This window comes from Colossoma macropomum, unplaced genomic scaffold (assembly GCF_904425465.1).
Source record: "Colossoma macropomum unplaced genomic scaffold, Colossoma_macropomum, whole genome shotgun sequence".
NCBI lineage: Eukaryota > Metazoa > Chordata > Actinopteri > Characiformes > Serrasalmidae > Colossoma > Colossoma macropomum.
In genome coordinates this window covers 19,886,835-19,904,625 of record NW_023494799.1, presented here as the reverse complement: position 1 = coordinate 19,904,625, position 17,791 = coordinate 19,886,835, and the positions used below count along the sequence as shown (strand labels likewise).

Genomic DNA, 17,791 nt, shown 5'->3' with positions numbered 1-17,791 from the left:
CATTTTATAGCTTTTGCATCCCATTTCCAATTGGAATAACTTACTGATGTCTCCACAGGGAGAATAATTAAAGGCCAAGATCAGTGTTTTGCTAACATTCCATAGTACTCATAATATTTGCAATAGCTAAAATCAGCCAAAATCAGTGCTTTCACAATGAATGTAAGCATACAGATTTTGTACTAAACACAAAGAAGCTGCAAATAACAGAGAGAGATCATATTTGACAGCATATAATTTAGCTAATCACAAAACCAATTCCCTTTTACAACGCTGTTTCCAAAACAGTTGAGTCGCTGTGCGAAATGTAAACGTAGACAGAGTGCAATGATGTGCAAATCAATTATATCCTATATTTAATTGAAAATAGTACAAAGACATCATAACACATGTTGAAACTGAGAAGTTTAATTGTTTTTTGAAAAATATATGCCCATTTTGAATTTAATGCCAGCAACACGTGCCCAAAAAGTTGGGACAGGGGCCTATTTACCACTGTGCTGCATCACCTCTTCTTTTAACAACACGCTGTAAGCGTTTGAGAGCTGAGGAGACACTGCTGTAGTTCTGAAGGTGAAATTCCCATTCATGCTTCATATAGGATTTTACCTGCTCAACAGTTCAGAGTCTCTTTTGTCATGTTTTTTCTCGTTTCATAACGCACCAAATATTGTCAGTGGTGACAGGTCTGGACTGCAGACAGGTCAGTTTAGCACCCAGACTCTTTTACTACAGAGCCATGCTGCTGTAATACGTGCAGAATGTGGTTTGACATCGTCTTACTGAAATAAGCAAGACCTTTCCTATTACAAAATACTGACCTAAATAAAACACGAAATACTGGCCTAAATAAAATGCTAAATACTGACCCACATAAAACACTAAATACTGACCCACATAAAATATATTTTATATAAATACATATATGTATGTATATATATATATATATATATATATACATATACATGTAATATATACATACATATATATATATATATATATATATATATATATATATATATATATATATATAAATGTACCACACTAAAGCCACAATTTACTATATTGAACACACAAATTACTATATTGAGGCCATGAGGTATGTGAAAACTAGTGGCCTCAATATAGCAATTCATGGCCACACCTTATTAAAAATAATTGCCATGTCACCTTAGGGGCTCCGCGTATTTCTGTTATTTCGTTTGTGGGCTGTATGTTGTGAAGGACCTTCAAATTCATGAACATCGCTAGTTTTATTCGGGATGTACAGTGTGAGTAACTGCAAAACCAGTGCAGTAAGTGGTCAGTAACGCCACGTACACTAGAATTTGTCCAATCTCTTCGTGCGTACATGTGTGGGCGGAGCTCCGGGTGGGACTGTGGGCGGGGTTTGGGGCGGAGCGGATCTGCCCGGCAAATTCAGAGCGGGACGCGCGTAAAGTAGCGCGCACACATACACATACACCCGGGAAAATTATAGCGGGACCCTCACCGACACCCGGGAAAAATAACTCAGCTCAGGATTCACACAGAACTGGGAGAAATTCTGACTTTAGGAAGACTCAGTGCAGTCTTACAGTGGCGCCGTAGCAGCAGCAGCAGGCTGGGGCTGGTTCACCGAATCTGCCTCTCTGGAGCCTGAGAGAGACTCTGGATCTTATTTAAGCTAAATCAGCTTTTCCACCTTAAAGGGTGGAATGGAATCAGACCTACTCGGTGCTTTTTGAACGGACTGTTTTGTCTTCGACTTGTTGGGTAAGTAACTAGGTTAAGTTAGGTTAGAAGCTCGACTTTGTCTTATAATAACTTGTAAACTTCATAGATCTCCAGGATTCGACGTCTATTCCCGTTCCACCTTAAAAGGTGCCGCAGTTACATTCTGGCGCCTCAAACACGAAGCTGAAGTTGACTTCTTATTTCAACATGTCGTTGCACCTTAAATGGTGCAGCAGTTACAGTCTGGCGCCAGAGGCCATTACATTAAGATAAAATATGCTTATTTCATCAAAAACAAATCACTACTTGGTTAACTTCTATAAACGCTGCTGGCGCCAGAATGTGACCGCTGCGCCATTTAAGGTGGAACGGGAAAGTTCGAATAAGTAGCCAACTTCAGCTTCGTGTTTGTTGCCGTGGTTCTACTGCATTTTGCCGGGTAAATAAACACCACAGGGCGAGAGAGATGAGCCTATGTTATACCTGCTTTTGTGTACTTTTTTTTATTATAAATGACCGCTCTGTGTGGTCTGTTTATTATACATTTTATGTTATGCTTGTTTTCTATACAGATCCGCGCTAGCCAACATGCTAACGGTTTCACCCCGCCAGCTTTACAAATTTCAGCCGCTTCAATATGACTTAGCAGTGACTTATTTTGACTGAAATAAGCCTATTTCATCTTATTTTAACTCTATCTGGAGTGTTTTTGAGCCACTGTGTTGCTACCGCTGCTTAATCTACAGTGAGGCTGTTAGCCACAAGCTAATGTTACTCTGTGGCAGAAAGGCTCATTAACTTATTATTTGGCCTAATCGAGCATTTTCAACGCTTATTTGGCGAGTTCCGGTGCTTTACGCCCCAACCTGCTGAGCCTTTTTGTTGTTGTTGTTGTTGTTGTTGTTGTTATTATTACCCCCGTTTTTAACTGTTTTAGCCGCTAAATATCAGTTCCGTTTACGAAATTCCGCGCCAAGATTTTCAAAAAGTGAGTCCTAGGCGCCGCCTCTCGCTTGGCGCTCATTGGCTGTTGCAAGTGCAACCGAGCGGACAGACGTGCACTACGCTGTCGCTGATTGGCTGTTTTTAGTGGAAGGGCGTGCACGGGCTAGTTCGGCACTACTATTCGATGGAACGGGTGTCCGTTACCGACAGGCGTCTCCCGGTCAGTTTGACGAATTTGAAATCAAAATAACTTTGATTTACGCAAATTTCAAATTACACCTGAAATCAGTTTATATCAGAAACAGCACATTAAAGCAGATCTCCACGATGCTTTCGCCCAGATTATATTACGCTGTAAAGAAAAGGTAATTATACATCACAAGTGAAATGCCAGATTTGCGCTTATTCTCGTAGTTAAATTTCCATATCTGACAATTAACATCAGTAATGCCTCAGCCACAACCGATTAACAGCTGTATTATTTATTCGCTGACCAAACCTACTGACCAAATCTACCTCTTTTTAAGGTGGAAGATGTCCAGTACTTTATTGGATAGCCAAAAACTTCCGAGAAGCCCAAAGAGATCAACGTCAGCTAATGAGGTCAGTCAGTGAGCTGTGAATCCTAAGCTAAGTTTACTCAAACTATTATTAAACTCCAAGTTTAACGGACAAAATGTAAGTATACATCACACAAACTTTGCTGTTGCAGAAACCTGAGCTTTTAAGTTCAAGCAACTACATCGCTATTTTATTATTTGATTTTCACATTGACAGAACTGTAGCTAACGATCACAAGCTGAGATGTGGAAGAGCCTTAAGTTACAAACTTTTACATCAGATTTGAGTTGGCAGTAATTTCTTTTGTAACAACCAAACTGCAAAACACTAAACACACTCGTAGTTAGGTTACTAAAACATGTAAAGTGAGCATCCAAACTTATTAATCCACATACAGCCTGTGAATGTGCTGTTTGTGTGAAAACATCTGAAGGAAAAATTAAAGCTAATAAACAGAAATCTGTTAACTCACTAAGAACTCTGAGTACTCTCTCATTACTTGTATTTTGAGTTTGTTCTACTTGCTAAGTTAAGAAAATTCACATTTTCAGCCAGACTGTACAGACAGCTTGCATGGATTAAGTGACAGCTAATTGCAAGAAAAAAATAAATATAACATTATTATTTTAGTACAAAGTCAGGGCTTTCAAAGCTGTAAACTATGTCTAAAATGCATCATAGCCAAATGTTGAGGTCCAAATATTAATTTCTGTTCTTTGCAATCAAAACCTCAATCCCTGCACCTGTGTTTCTTTATAAATCATAAACTATATTGAGTTTTGTTTATTTCTATAACTTTATCAAACCCTTTGGCTTCTTTAATAGAAGAAGGCTTTGTTTGTGGAGCCGCAAACACCTGTGAAACCCTCAGGGAAATCTACAGCACCTCTGGAAACTCAGAAAAGCATGGGACCCCTAACGACGCCCACTAAAGGCCCGGACACTCCGGCAGGGGAGCCCTGGACACCCACGTCCAACCTCAAGATGCTGATTAGTGCAGCCAGCCCTGAGATCCGCAACCGCGATAAGGAGAGAGGCACAGACAGCGCGAAGGTGGAGGAGGCAGAGTGTTCTTCTCAGGTGCACCATTTAATTTAATTTACTTATTCATTTATTTACATCTGGACCCCTGGTTCTAGAGTACACCTGGAACCCTGGGTCTAGAGTGCACCTGGCCTGTTGATGTCTTTTTGCTCAAACACATCTGGGAGTATTATGCAAAGCAGGATTTCTCAGTTTAGGCAAATAATTTAAGCCCACAGTCAAGCTTGTTTAAAAGGAAGAGAGCTGAGGGTCATTTCTACTGGCTCACAAATTCTTACCTGACTAACTGAAAAATGCACTTCCAGCTAAAACGAATAATTACACGACCCTTTCTGACTTGAAGGGAGTGGATTAGAGGAGGAAAATGCTAAAATGTGAAGGACAGGATTTTTTAACAAAGCAGGATTTCTCAGTTAACCAAAAAACTAATCGATGCAAGATTCAAGGCTTTTATTGTCTTATGCACATTAAAACACTTGGTTACAAATGAAATTATTATCAGATAAATAAGTGAACTTAATAATTAACATGACTTATGTAGTAGTGCAGCTCATCTGCTATTGGATAAAGCAGTGTTTCTCAGTTATTCAGATAACTTAAGCCCAAAGATGAGGACTGTCCGGTAGGAATGTCTGTTAGCTCTTTCCCCATTGGACAGCCTTTGTCTGTTAAGGACAGCCTTAAGTTATCTGGCTAAATTGAGAACGCTAGAGTATTATCTGTTTTGTGTGGTGAACTCGACTTCTTTATCTTTGTTTTGTTTTTTAGCTCACCTGGCTCAGTGTGTGTTAAAGGGGTGTGGTTTGTTGTCCTCCACAGGAGCCTGAAGGAGGAGAGGAATCCGAGAAGCTGCAGTTTAGCCGGAAGGAGAAAAGTCTCGGTTTGCTTTGCCACAAGTTCCTGGCTCGATATCCTGACTACCCAAATCCAGCTGTGAACAACGATATCTGCCTGGATGATGTTGCTACTGAACTGAGTAACTAACTTGCAGCACAGTTCATTAATGATGTACACTAATTATGTACTCTTTACACGTGTGTGTGTGTGTGTGTGTGTGTGTGTGTGTGTGTAGTTGCACAAGTGAACTAAAGCACAGAATGTAAAATCAGAATTTATTGGTGTAACCACCACCGAAAGTTAACACAGTACAGAAAGCAGTACAGAAAGCATGCTACATAAATGCAACATAAATATTTAGGGTACCTATGATTGGTTGTAAGTGGGACTGTAACAATGCAACTCGGCCTGGTTATTACATAATTGCCTTATTACAATTATTTCAGATAATTGCAGTTATTTGTGGTGATTTATATCAATTAATTGTCAGCTAAAATTTTATGATTGTGACTCCTACACATAGTATTGTATTGTCGTTCAGTACGAGCATCTTAATTCGGCACACACATAATATCAAACATGATATTCAACAGACTGGAGCAGATAAAGTGCTCGGTTTAATGCTGATTATACTGCATGAATGGATAAAAATTAAACAAGCTCACAGGGAGGGCTGACCCTCCTCTGAAAATATTGCTTTCTCTTTACTGCAAAATAGGAGCAGGGAGACAAAACACTCCTCATACGTGCACATTAGCTGAGGGGGTTAGTATAGTTTGTTTATTATTATTATTACTAAACGTTTTAGTTTTATCATGTTCTAATGCTCTACTAAACTGAACCGACAATATATTAACATAGGGTAGCAACTTTATTTTTACTGTATTGAATTATGAATTTTGTGCTAGTTACAGGATGTGGGTTATTGTTTTTATACAATATGTGTCTTATTGGTAATAAGAGGCTGGAGACAAGATAACTTGCTTTAATTCACTCTTCAATGATCTAAACAGAACAAATGTGTTTTTTAATTAGTATCAGGATTAATCTGATAGCAGGTAGGGGTGAGTTTTTGTCAGGTTTGATAAAGTTCTATAAATACTTTCATATCCCTGAAATGCTCAGAAAAGCGTATCTTGGCATAATGTATCACGATAACAAAAAAATATTGTCACATTGGCTGCCTCTAATAGCAGTTTGCATTTTAATTGCAAGGAATGTAACAAGACATTGGAAAAATATGTAATTGTGGGCTAAATTAAGTAACAAATTATAAACTGTGGAAAAAAGGCTTCCCCTTAACTGTTCTTTATTCTCTCACAGACGTGGAGCGCCGTCGTATCTATGACATCATGAACGTTCTGGAAAGCCTGCACATGGTCAGCCGGCTGGCCAAGAACAGGTACACGTGGCACGGGCGGGCGAAGCTGGCGGAGACGCTGGCGGCTCTGCGGAGGGCCGGCGAGGAGAACCGGTACAGCCAGCAGATGCAGCAGCTCAGACAGAAGAACCTGGAGCAGGAGTTCGAGTTGGACGGAGAGGAGAAGGAGAACGAGGAGGACGGAGACGGACAGAAAGAGCTGAGCTTCTCTGAAACTTCAGGGGACACTAAAACAGGTCAGTGGGCATGAACTCATACAGTTAATTTTTATGTATATTACAGACACAATGACGCAGGTTACTTACTGTCAGTGGTGCCAGGTGAGGACAAAGTGTACGTTTAAAAGCAGTCATTTGTGAAAAATAAGAATTAACTTGTTTATATTCCACTACTTGGCAGCGTTCATATAATTTATATTCATTAAAAAATGGATAAAAGTACAGGCAATATTCAGGATTCATAATAGCAGGTACTGTGTGAATATTAAAATCCCTCATTTGGTCGAGCATGTAGTCGGTTTCAGCGTTGCTCATTAAAGTGCTGTGCTACGTCTCGCGGGTGCTGCATTAAACGCTGCTCGCTGTTTCCAGGACAACGCTCTGTTTTCACACATGCGCAGTCTGAGAGAAATGAAAGAAATCAGAGTGAGGGTTTACATGCACTGAAAAGCCCCATTACTGAGCTCAGATCCAGCCTCTTTATCAGGTTTCTTAATCAGATTTATAGACTTGTAATCTGATCCAAGAAATCAGATTGTGTGTTTACACAACCACTTAATCAGATAACTGTACAAAGCTGTTGAAATCAGATTATTAAGTGCAAACACACTCAGTGAGTCATACAGTGTCAGAAACCACAGAATCAAGTCTGAGATGCTGTACAACTCCACTTGGTTTTGAGGCAAATATGTGATGATTTATGCATGCAGTTAGCACCATGTTAATTGGTGGGCTATAAGATTTCATTACTTGTTAAGCTACATTAGCCTCATAGCTCCATTGCTGACTAAAGAAGTTTCTAACACCGAACACGTTTTGGCTGATTGATTACATTTGAGGTAAATTGGGTATTTTTTACCCCCCAAATACCCTCATTTTAAGATTGAGAAATTAGGCCAAGTAGTTTATGGTGTGTGTGTGTGTGTGTGTGTGTGTGTGTGTGTGTGTGTGTGTGTGTGTGTGTTTTGCTGAAGTAGACGACACACCACTGACTGTCCTGTTACTCTGTCGTCCTGCAGGCAGCAGCCGTAAGGATAAATCGCTGCGGGTGATGAGTCAGAAGTTTGTGATGCTGTTCCTGGTGTCTTGCCCTCGCGTGGTCAGCCTGGAGGTAGCAGCAAAAATCCTCATTGGAGAGGACCAGGTGGTGGACCAGGACAAGAGCAAATTTAAGAGTAAGTGTGGGTTCTAAGTGGACTCAATCTGTTAGACACTGAAGGAATTCACACTGCGTTTTACGTTATGAACAGGCAGAAAGTTTAACTTCTATTGTTAACCAGTACATGTGATTCTGCTAGCAAAAACAACTAACCAGTAAGCTGCTTTTTGATTTTCATGATTTCAATCTGAATGACTGCAGTTGCTAATCCATCCTCTTACAGCTGTCACTGAAGGCCTGCCTAACTGTTCTGATTGGGCAGCACTGAAAAAAAAATGCTTGTGAAGTAGTTTACTGGACTGCTCTTAGTTGAACGATATGTACCATTTTGGGTGTTTTAAAAGTTCTGTTTTGTTTGTGTTAAAACAAAATTAGCTTTCTTTAACTGGACACAGAGGTACAAACACGTTTTTTGTTTTGAGGGTATCTACGTTTCTATTCTGTTTGTAAACTGTTGTAAGTTTACCTCTTTGTTTTTGTGTTTTGTTTTTTTTCTTTAGCTAAGATCCGTCGGCTGTACGACATCGCTAACGTCCTGAGCAGCCTAGAGCTGATTAAGAAGGTGCACGTGACGGAGGATCGGGGGAGGAAACCGGCTTTTAAATGGACTGGCCCAGAGGACCTGCCTTCACAACAGGGTCAGTGCTGGTCCTGATATAATGATAAATTAAGTCATGATACTCTTTTCTGAGTATGTGATAGTATGATCAGCACTTCTAGAACACTGATAAACTGTTTGGATCACTTAAAGCATATTAAGGTCAATTATAGAGAGCCTATACACATTCGATACATTTTTTATTGTTTGTTAATGTCTGAAAGGATCATTTATCACAAATGTGTCTTCAAGACTTATCATCCATCCTTAGTAAGTGCAACACACAGAAATACAAATACAGCAGGGAAAATAACCAAAGCTAAATCTAAACAGTCCATAGGAATTTATAGTGCTCTGCACTAGAATGCTGTAGGGACATTAATTTAGGCTTTAGTGCAACACAGCGACTGTGTGAACATTATTCTGGCTAAATTCTGCTTCTTTCTAATTTGTTAATTTGTTTGGTTTTGTGACAGATGTGGAAGTTGCTATGGCAACGCCTGCCTCATTACCTTTGCAGCCGCTGGAGTCCCGCGCCTCGTTAGATAACTGCACCAAAAACCTCTTCTGCTCACCCGGAGGCAAACGGGGCTTCACCCGCCACCACTCGCTCGTCAAACTGGCCAAGAGCATCCAGGACGACCGCCGGAAAATAAACTCTGCCCCAGCTAGCCCCATCAAAATGACCAGTGAGTTCATGTTTTTCCTGTGTCAGTGCACCAAATTTAATTTTTAAAGTGATGATTTTGTGTCTAAAATATTTTTCTTTTCCTCTTTTTGGTGTTTCAGGTGAAACAGTAAGTGGAGGGTTGGCCCACCTTGCAGCGATCTGTAAAATGCAGCTGGACGAGCAGACTGTGTAAGGGGAAACTACTCATTTCTTTGTAGAGCTGGACGATATGGCAAAACTACAGTATCACAATAGTGAAAATTTCTTGAACAATACATGGTATATCACAATATTTAATTTTTGAGATATCTTATCAGTTGAAACAGAGAAAAACGAAGCAGTAGTGCTACGTTTAAAAAAAAACAAAAAACTATCAAACTGTGAACAGTGATTTTTATTCAGTATTTAGCACTAAATCCAGGATTAATTTAGCTCTTTTTATATTTAGATTTTTAAAATTTATAATAAAACATGCAGTTGGTTAGTGTCTACACGTATTGATGGTATACACGATAGGTTCAGAAAAGCATATATTGTATTGTGACATAATTTATCATGATAATGATGTATAGTCATATTGCCTATCAAACTCTCATATCCAGAGTGATTTACAGTGGTAGATGAAAGAGTATTATGAGTCTAGATGAGTTCTCATTGTCAAAGTAATAAGATTCAATAATATTGTTTTTTAAGCTGTTTATTTCATTTTGTTTATTAATTTTCTCCGAGATGGAAAGTAGGAATTCCAATTTGGAAAATTCAGAGTGCAGGATTACCCATCATGATGTCTAACTGTTAAAACTTTGCAATTTTAGGGCTGTTCATAAGCAGCCAGATCCAGAAGATGCGACAGAAGTTTGTGAAGAAACCTCGCTGACTTCCATAGCCAGCTCTGCGGCAGAATCGGCGTCCGCCTGCTCCAAAGGAGTGCATTTCCCTGTCTTGCCAGCAGGGGCAGTCTCGTACCTCCCCTCTCACTGCTCCTCCCTCATACCGGTGCTGCTGCCTCAGCCCCAGGTGGGCCGCTCCTACGCCCTCTATGTCCACCACGCCTCAGTCAGGCCACACCCCTCAACCAGGCCGCCACCCACCAGCCTGGCCGTTCGCTCCATGACCTTCGAAAGCCCCGGGGGACCCAACACCAAAGCGTCACCGGTCACCATGGCAGCAGCAGGTCAGACGGCTCAGGCTCTTGGTCACGACCCTGCCAGTCCGTCTCTGAAACGAGCATGTGCAGAGATGGGTCTGGAAGGAAGTCCTTCCAAAATCAAACGGGCTGAGGTGAACTCCAAGGTGAGGATTGTTCAAAAGTCCATTTAGGGAGTCAGAATGACTGTGGATCATATGGACGTTATAGAGCGCTTTTTAAATTAAACAATAGAAGCCATGTCTCCCCCTACACTTCCTGTAGTGTATTATAGTCTGTCAGAATGACTGTGTGGATCATATGAACATTTATAGAGCACTTTTTAAATGAAACAATAGAAGCCATGTCTCCCCCTACACTTCCTGTAGTGTGTTACAGTCTGTCAGAATGGGACGGTTGTAATGGGTTTCTGAAGTAAGACCATTAAGTGACTATCTCTCTTTCTTTCTCTCTCTTTCTGTCTCTATCTCTTTCTTTCTTTCTCTTTCTGTCTCTTTCTTTCTTTCTCTCTCTTTCTATCTCTCACTCACTCACTCTTTCTGTCTCACGTGTTTCGTCTACAGAGCAGTTCCCCGAAGCTGGGTGAGATCCTGCAGGCTCGTCTGAAGGCACGGCGAGGGGCACTGAAGTCCAACCGGCCATCCTCCAGAGCACTGCACCTGGACCCTGAGTTCACTAAACCCCCGGAACCGCGTGGTGCCCCCCTGGAGCACAGCCTGGAGAACTTTCTGGAGAAAGAGGAGAAACTGCAGCCCGAGAACAGCGAGATGGGACTGACCCCAACACAGCGTACACACCTGCAGAAAAACAGTTTGGCGGGACAGGAGACGCAGACTGGACACACGCAGGCAGAGGTAGCGAAAACATAACAATTTAAAATACACTGAGTTATATAATAGAATATCATGACACTTAGACATTTCCATAATGCACATCACAGTTTTTAGACACAGACACAATGCACCAGCAGTGGTACATTTAAAAGTTCACAATAGCAATAACTAAATTCATTACATATAATGTCATATTGCTTACCTCTACACTGAGTACACAAATGTGACTGGAGAAACTATTTACCTATTTAGTGTAACACACAGTTTATGCATTTGAAAAATACACCAAGAAATTATTTTAATTCAGTTTAATTTGGCCAACAGAAATGAGCACTCATTTAGAATATCATACGTAGAGCTAATCATTTGTAGTCATTTTTATCATTCCAAAAAAAAAAAAAACAATGCAGTTCATTAATTACCTTCAGCTTGATGCATTTTTAGTCTCCTTATCATTAGAATCTCTTTAAGCTTTGTGCTCTTTTATATTTTTGGACGTCATTGCTGTTGATATTTTCTGATTATGGCTGTTGCGCTAAATCATTGATTTATCTGTTATTTATAGACAGTGTTGTAATCCTGTTTTGTTTGTGTGTCAGGCTTTGATACCCACAGGTTATTTGATTCCGATCCCCCAGCAGCCCCTGCTCAGCTTTAAGGAAACCCAAAGCTCCTGTGAAGCTCCTAAAGCCTCCACGCCCACTTATAACATCTACCACACACCAACCGCAGGTACGCCAGCATCCAGGCCTGCTAGTGCTAGTTTTAGTTTTTTAAAAGCCACATATCCTGATAACAAGCTTAGGTATATTTTTGTATTAATCAAGTACTTAGCTTTAATCAAACAACATTAACGTTCTGCCTGGCAGCAAAGTAATCTGCAGAAGACGTATAACCCGACATGCAGACAATTAATCTTATTTTAAGAAACATACAGGGTACAGATATTTCATGTGTAAGTCAGAAGTGAGAGAGTGTCTGTCTCTGTGGTTTTTGTTCCTGGCTGAAATGAAGTCAGCAACACATGTCCACTTATTCTTACACATCTTTGGGCTTATTTTTCTGTGAAGTCACTTACAAATATTGTTAGTGGTGGAATCCAGTTTTTCTGGGGTTGTTTGTAAAATAGTCATTTAATTGGGCTCCATGATTCTATTTCTGTCTCCACCTATGCTTGTCTAATAGAGCCAACCTGCTATTTGTCTACAGCTCCTGTCCCCCCGTCCTCATACTAATCAAATAAAATCATGCCATTGATGGTCCTTTTAGTTTCTTTATCTAGAATAGAGCTGATGAAAAGACAAGGAGGACAAGATTTTTTTTTCTATACATTAATTAAGATGGCCTGTCAAAGGTCCTGTAGGCTATGTGTATGATTTTAAATGTTTTGCCTTCATGAGTATAATTACTTGGCCAGTTTTTCTTTGAAGTATCTTTACCTTCATTTTCATTCTTTTTTTGTGTGTTTTCTTTAGCTTCTTTAGAGTTACAGAGGACAATGTAAAATTACAAGTTAACAGGTATTTTTGAAATGGCTGCCTATGAAATGCAAAATGAACTTGTTTCCTTAGACAATGGGAGGTACCTCACCCAGCAGGATTTCTCTGTTTAGTCACATAACTTAAGGCCAAAGTCAAGCCTGTCCATTAGTAAAAGAACTAAAAGGTCATTTCATTCTTCTTCTTCGAGAAGTTTGCCCCATCCATGTTTTAGCTTTTTTTTTATTTTTATTATTAATTTTTTAGTATCATGTTACAAAATCCATATTTGATAAGGTTTTACTCTGTAACCCATCATAAGCTTTAGACTGCCTGTTCTGAGGTTCCTGTAATTTCAGTCACAAGACAGAACTCTCCCAGAACTGCAAAAAAGGAAGATTTTTTAAACTATGACTTCTCATCTTTTCATTTGATTTAAGAATTTTTCACTAACATTCCCATTTTAGAGATGCATTGTTCCCTCACAACAGCAACAATACATTAAACAAAGTAATTAGTTTTTTTTTTTCCTCCTCTCCAGGCTCCAGGCCACCCCCTCCTCAGGAGTTCACCCCCACCAGCCTCCATCTGCCCCGGGTGCCCCCCCTCTCCCCCTTCTCCCCCAGCCCCAGCCCAGCCATCCTCAACTTCACTCTGCAGAACATGGGCCTGATCCCCAGCCCATCCACACCAACCCCCACACCTAGTGGAACAGCCCCGGACCACCCCAGCCCCAGCATCCCCCCAGGCATGACCCCACACGGCATGATCTTTGTTAAACCTGTTTCTCCAGCAGGAGCACTGCCTCACGGAGCATTACACGGCCAGCCCGTTACCTTCATCAGCCTGCAGCAGGTGAGCCAAATGCACGCTTGTTTTACTATATTTGTGAGGACTTCCTAACTTTAACCTCAGCAATCCTAAAGTAAATCCTTTGGCTCTTAAAAGGCTCATAAGTCTTGGCTGTGATCACCAACCAAATGTGCCATGCGATCACCTGGGATGAGTGTTTGTAGAATATCATATTTGGGTTGGAGTGATTAGTTAAGCAAAGTTTACTATGTATAGTGCCGTTCACTTAAACAGAATTGCTCTGTAAAGCTATATAAAGCTCATATGATACACAGAATCATTCTGACAGAGCTAATTATCTCTATACTGGTTGTGGTTTAAAAGTGTAAATATTTATGAATGCTTTGTCATCTGTTGTCTAAGTGGCTGATTTTGTTCTGATCTACTTTTAGCCGCTCCTGACCACACCCAAAGGTGGCCCTGCTGTCCAGCACAGTTTCTTCCACACCCCGGTCTCCTCCCTGCCCACCATGACCACCCCCACAGCCCCCACAAGCATCTACATCCCCCAGAGGAAGCTGGACGTCAGCTCGGTGGACTCGTAGGATGGAGTTTCGAGTTTCTGCACTGACCGAAACGTTAACGCAGCCAGTCCACTAACGTCTCCTGAGCCTGTGTGCGTGTTTGTGTGTTTGATTATTTGACTGGTACTGTATTTTCTGCTTTATCTTTGTTTCTGCGGTCCTGGTGTTTTCACTATGTGTTTGGACTCTGGGTGACTGAGTTGCGCCCGTGTTTGTTGTTGTATGTGTGTATGGTGCTGTCCGCCCAGACAGGGCTCCAAATATAGCCCAGTGCAGCTGGGTTCACTCTGAGCCTCAGAAAACATATCCACACAATCCCAGGACACTGTAATCTAATAGACTTGACATTAGCATTCGATCCACTAGCGTTCTTTTGTTATGGGTTAGCTTTGTAAAAATACAAAATGCTGTAACTATGATTGTATGGGGGTTTAAAAAAAGGTGTTTGTGTTTTAATTTCAGTATTTCAGGGACTTTCTACCAAATGTTTGAAAAATGGTCAGGAAATAGAGGTCATCTAGATAAAGGTGCTAAATGTACCCTAAAATTTTACCGTGCCATTGTTATGGTGCTGTGCCATATGTTTATAGAAGATGAAGATGATAAAATATTATAGCTGGATTAATAAACTGTAGTGGTCTTACAGCTGTGTACATTGTTCATGTGGATAAAACCCATGCAAGTGGGATTGTATGCAAAAAGAGTGATGATTGTGCATTAAGTATTGCTAACCTAATCATTTTAATTACTTGGCAAATTTTAATTAAATCCTTATTAAAAAAAGGAATTGTGTGACTTTTTCTAACCTTTTTCTTACTTGAGTGAAATCGTATTACTGTAATCAACCATGATTCGTTTTTACATTACCATTTTACTTTCTTTTAAGTAGAGATGGAAGGATCGATTGGCTGTGTGTTGGTATCTGCCGATTTTTAGCCCAAATATGTGATCAGCCAATATTTCGATACCGTAGCCGATCTTGAGAGCTGATCAGTGACGTATAACATAAGAGCCATATAGACCACTAGTCGTGTCGTCATTTTGTAATCGGTTCCGTGCTCTTATGCCCATTGATGAGGAAGTCCGGGTCTAAGGTCCATTTCTCTATGGCTAGAATGAATAGCGTTTTCGAAAAATCGCCTCTGTCACACCCTGTGTTAAATAAAAATGTTCAGAACCTGATACGTTTTGTCCTGTGAACATTCTTCTCTCGAATACCACTGGATCCTCTGAATTACGGGGTTGTTAAAAAGTTGAAATATGAATATTGCTACATGTGAGCTAAAGCTACTGCACACTGAATTCACGTAATTTAACTGGCAGCCTCCTTAAGCGGGTTTTGTCAGTGTACATTTCCATGTACAGACTGAGGGCAGATGAAAAGAAGTCAGAACAAAATCAGCAGGTTTCCCTGCAGTTCTCTGCTCATCTGATGCTGACTGAAACACGATAGATCTGTTCTTTTTGCTTGATTTGAAAAGATCTACAAACGTACCTGCACTTAGGCTAATCCAGTACAGACTCAGCATAATATCACTGCTCACCCCTGATAAACTGATTTAGGCTCTCAGAATATCCTAATTATTATTTTACTGCTTGTAACATTTTTCTCAGAACATTCGCCAGCTTTTTGTTCAACTTTTACCGTTCCGCCATTTAAGGGGGAACGGGAAAATTGGAACAAGCAGTCGCGAAAAAGAAGCTGACTTCAGCTTCATGGAGGGTTGAAAGGCATGATAGGAGGAGGTTTCTCTATTTCCGCTTAACAGCTGAGTAACATTAACTTATTTTTGCTGTTTCACAGAACCGACAGGTCAGTATTTTGTCTCATTTGCTAATGTTTGTGATAGCTAGTCACAGCTGCTGCACCATTTAAGGTGGAACTGGAACATTCAAACGAGGCTGGTGAAAAAAGAAGCTAAATTCAGTCTCGTAGTTTTAACACGAAGTATTTTTGATTAGGAGTTTTGGTCTATCAAAATATCCTACCTAAAGGTTTTATGTACGAGTATACCTGTAATTATGCGCTACAGTAAAACATTTTGATAAGGTAGGTTAGCACAGCTCGTCAGAGCACCAGCACAGCCCGCCTTAGTTTTATGTAACCCTAGCTTACTGACATCAAATTGATGCGCAGTAGCTTTAGCTCGCATGTAGCAATATTAATATTATAGCTTTTTAACGACCTCGTAATTCAGATGATCCAGTGTTATTCGAGAGAAAAATATTCACAGGGCAAAACGTATCGGGTTCTGAAGATTTTTATTTAACACAGGGTGCGATAGAGGCGATTTTTCGAAAACCCTATTCATTCTGGCCATAGAGAAATGGTGTTTAGATCCGGAGTTCCTAATATGGGCATAACGAGGACTACAGAATGACGACACTACAGTGGTCTATTTTGCCTGAGGCGCCAGAACGTGACTGCTGTAGTTACCATTTAAGGTCAAACTGGAAAATTTGAACAAAAAGCTGACGAATAGGAACAACCCTAGTCTCTCCTCAAATTCACGAATGAAAAACATTTTTACTGGCGTAGTTATATTATTATATATTTTGCTCATACTTCGCTGTGTGCACATGCAGGACTGTAATTAACGCAGCCTGTTGTCGAAGCTTTGATGATGGGTTTCTGTTAGCACGTTAGCATCCGAACGCTAATCTTAGCTTCGCTTACACTGCATTAGCTTCATGACCTGCGGCTTTGGTAGGGATTGAAATTAAAAGTAAGACACACAACAGCTATCTAGCCACAAAAGCCATCGTCCTGTTAGCTGTGCCGATTGTGTAGACTCCAGTTTCAATAGTTACGCTAGCGTGAGGCGCCAGAATGTAACTACTGCACCATTTAAAGTGGAACGGGAAAATACGACCAAGAAGCTAGCGAACAGAAACAACTTTAGCTTCGTCATAACCATTTCTCTAAGAAAAACATTCTTTGAAGTATGTTATTAAATATTTGACTCCTATTTCCTTGTGAACGTTCAAAGCTGTAATTAACGCAGTTTGTCCTCAAAGCTTTGAGGATTCATTCCTGTTGGCACATTAGCATCCGAACGCTAATTTTAGCTTACACTGCATTGGCCTCATGCTCTGCGGCTTTGGCAGGCCATAAAAATGAAAATAAGACGCAGAATATATAGAGACATAACACATTCTACATCAATCTGAAAAAAACATTTAAATGTGAAATGGTTCTATAGAAAACTCATAGTTTTAAACAGAACCATTGCGGTTACTAGCGAACCATCTTTTTTAAGAGCGTATATACGTTTGAAATTGTGTATGCTAATTTAAAGCTTTACTTTAGCATGACTATTGGAAAAACAAACAGTTCTGTCTTTTCCGCACAGCTTGTGCTAATCGAATACTTCATTTCACACACTGAGCTGCACTAAATCTAATTAAACAGGACTAATTTTGCTGTCTATTTGATCAAATATACAGTTGGAAAGTGATTTTTAAGTGTGGACAATATCCACGATATGTTCAGAAAAGCATATTGTGATGTAATTTTTCACGATAATGATAAATATTGTGATATTTCCTAGCTCTGCTTCTCTATGCAGGTGTTTTAGCAGCGTCTTTTGGGCCGGACTCGTAACTCTGTTTTCAACATCTGTAATGTGATGAAATTGCGTCTCTCTGGGTTGGAGGGTCTACCAAATGTGAATAAATTGTGTTGGGCTGAGCACCAAAAATCCAAACGGTGAAAAAGCTGTGTGAGGAAAGCACTGTGTTAAGCACAAAGTCAGAGTGAATGAGAAATCAGTAGGGATGCACTGATCTGGGAACTGTGGGCTGATGCCTGATATATTTTTGTGTACA

The 17,791-nt window shown here is 40.3% G+C and overlaps 1 protein-coding gene across 1 annotated transcript; it reads left to right on the top strand.

Moving 5' to 3' along the window:
* The first annotated feature begins 1,428 nt into the window (after positions 1-1,428).
* e2f8 (E2F transcription factor 8) lies at positions 1,429-15,078 on the top strand. The gene is made up of 14 exons (XM_036587391.1): positions 1,429-1,755; positions 3,189-3,264; positions 4,048-4,302; positions 5,086-5,242; positions 6,427-6,720; positions 7,722-7,877; positions 8,362-8,499; positions 8,936-9,148; positions 9,249-9,318; positions 9,945-10,422; positions 10,840-11,130; positions 11,709-11,841; positions 13,129-13,442; positions 13,832-15,078. Exons 2-14 carry the CDS (start codon positions 3,196-3,198, stop codon positions 13,982-13,984), a joined length of 2,721 nt encoding a protein of 906 aa, XP_036443284.1. The 5' UTR covers positions 1,429-1,755; positions 3,189-3,195; the 3' UTR covers positions 13,985-15,078.
* Positions 15,079-17,791: the final 2,713 nt, after the last annotated feature.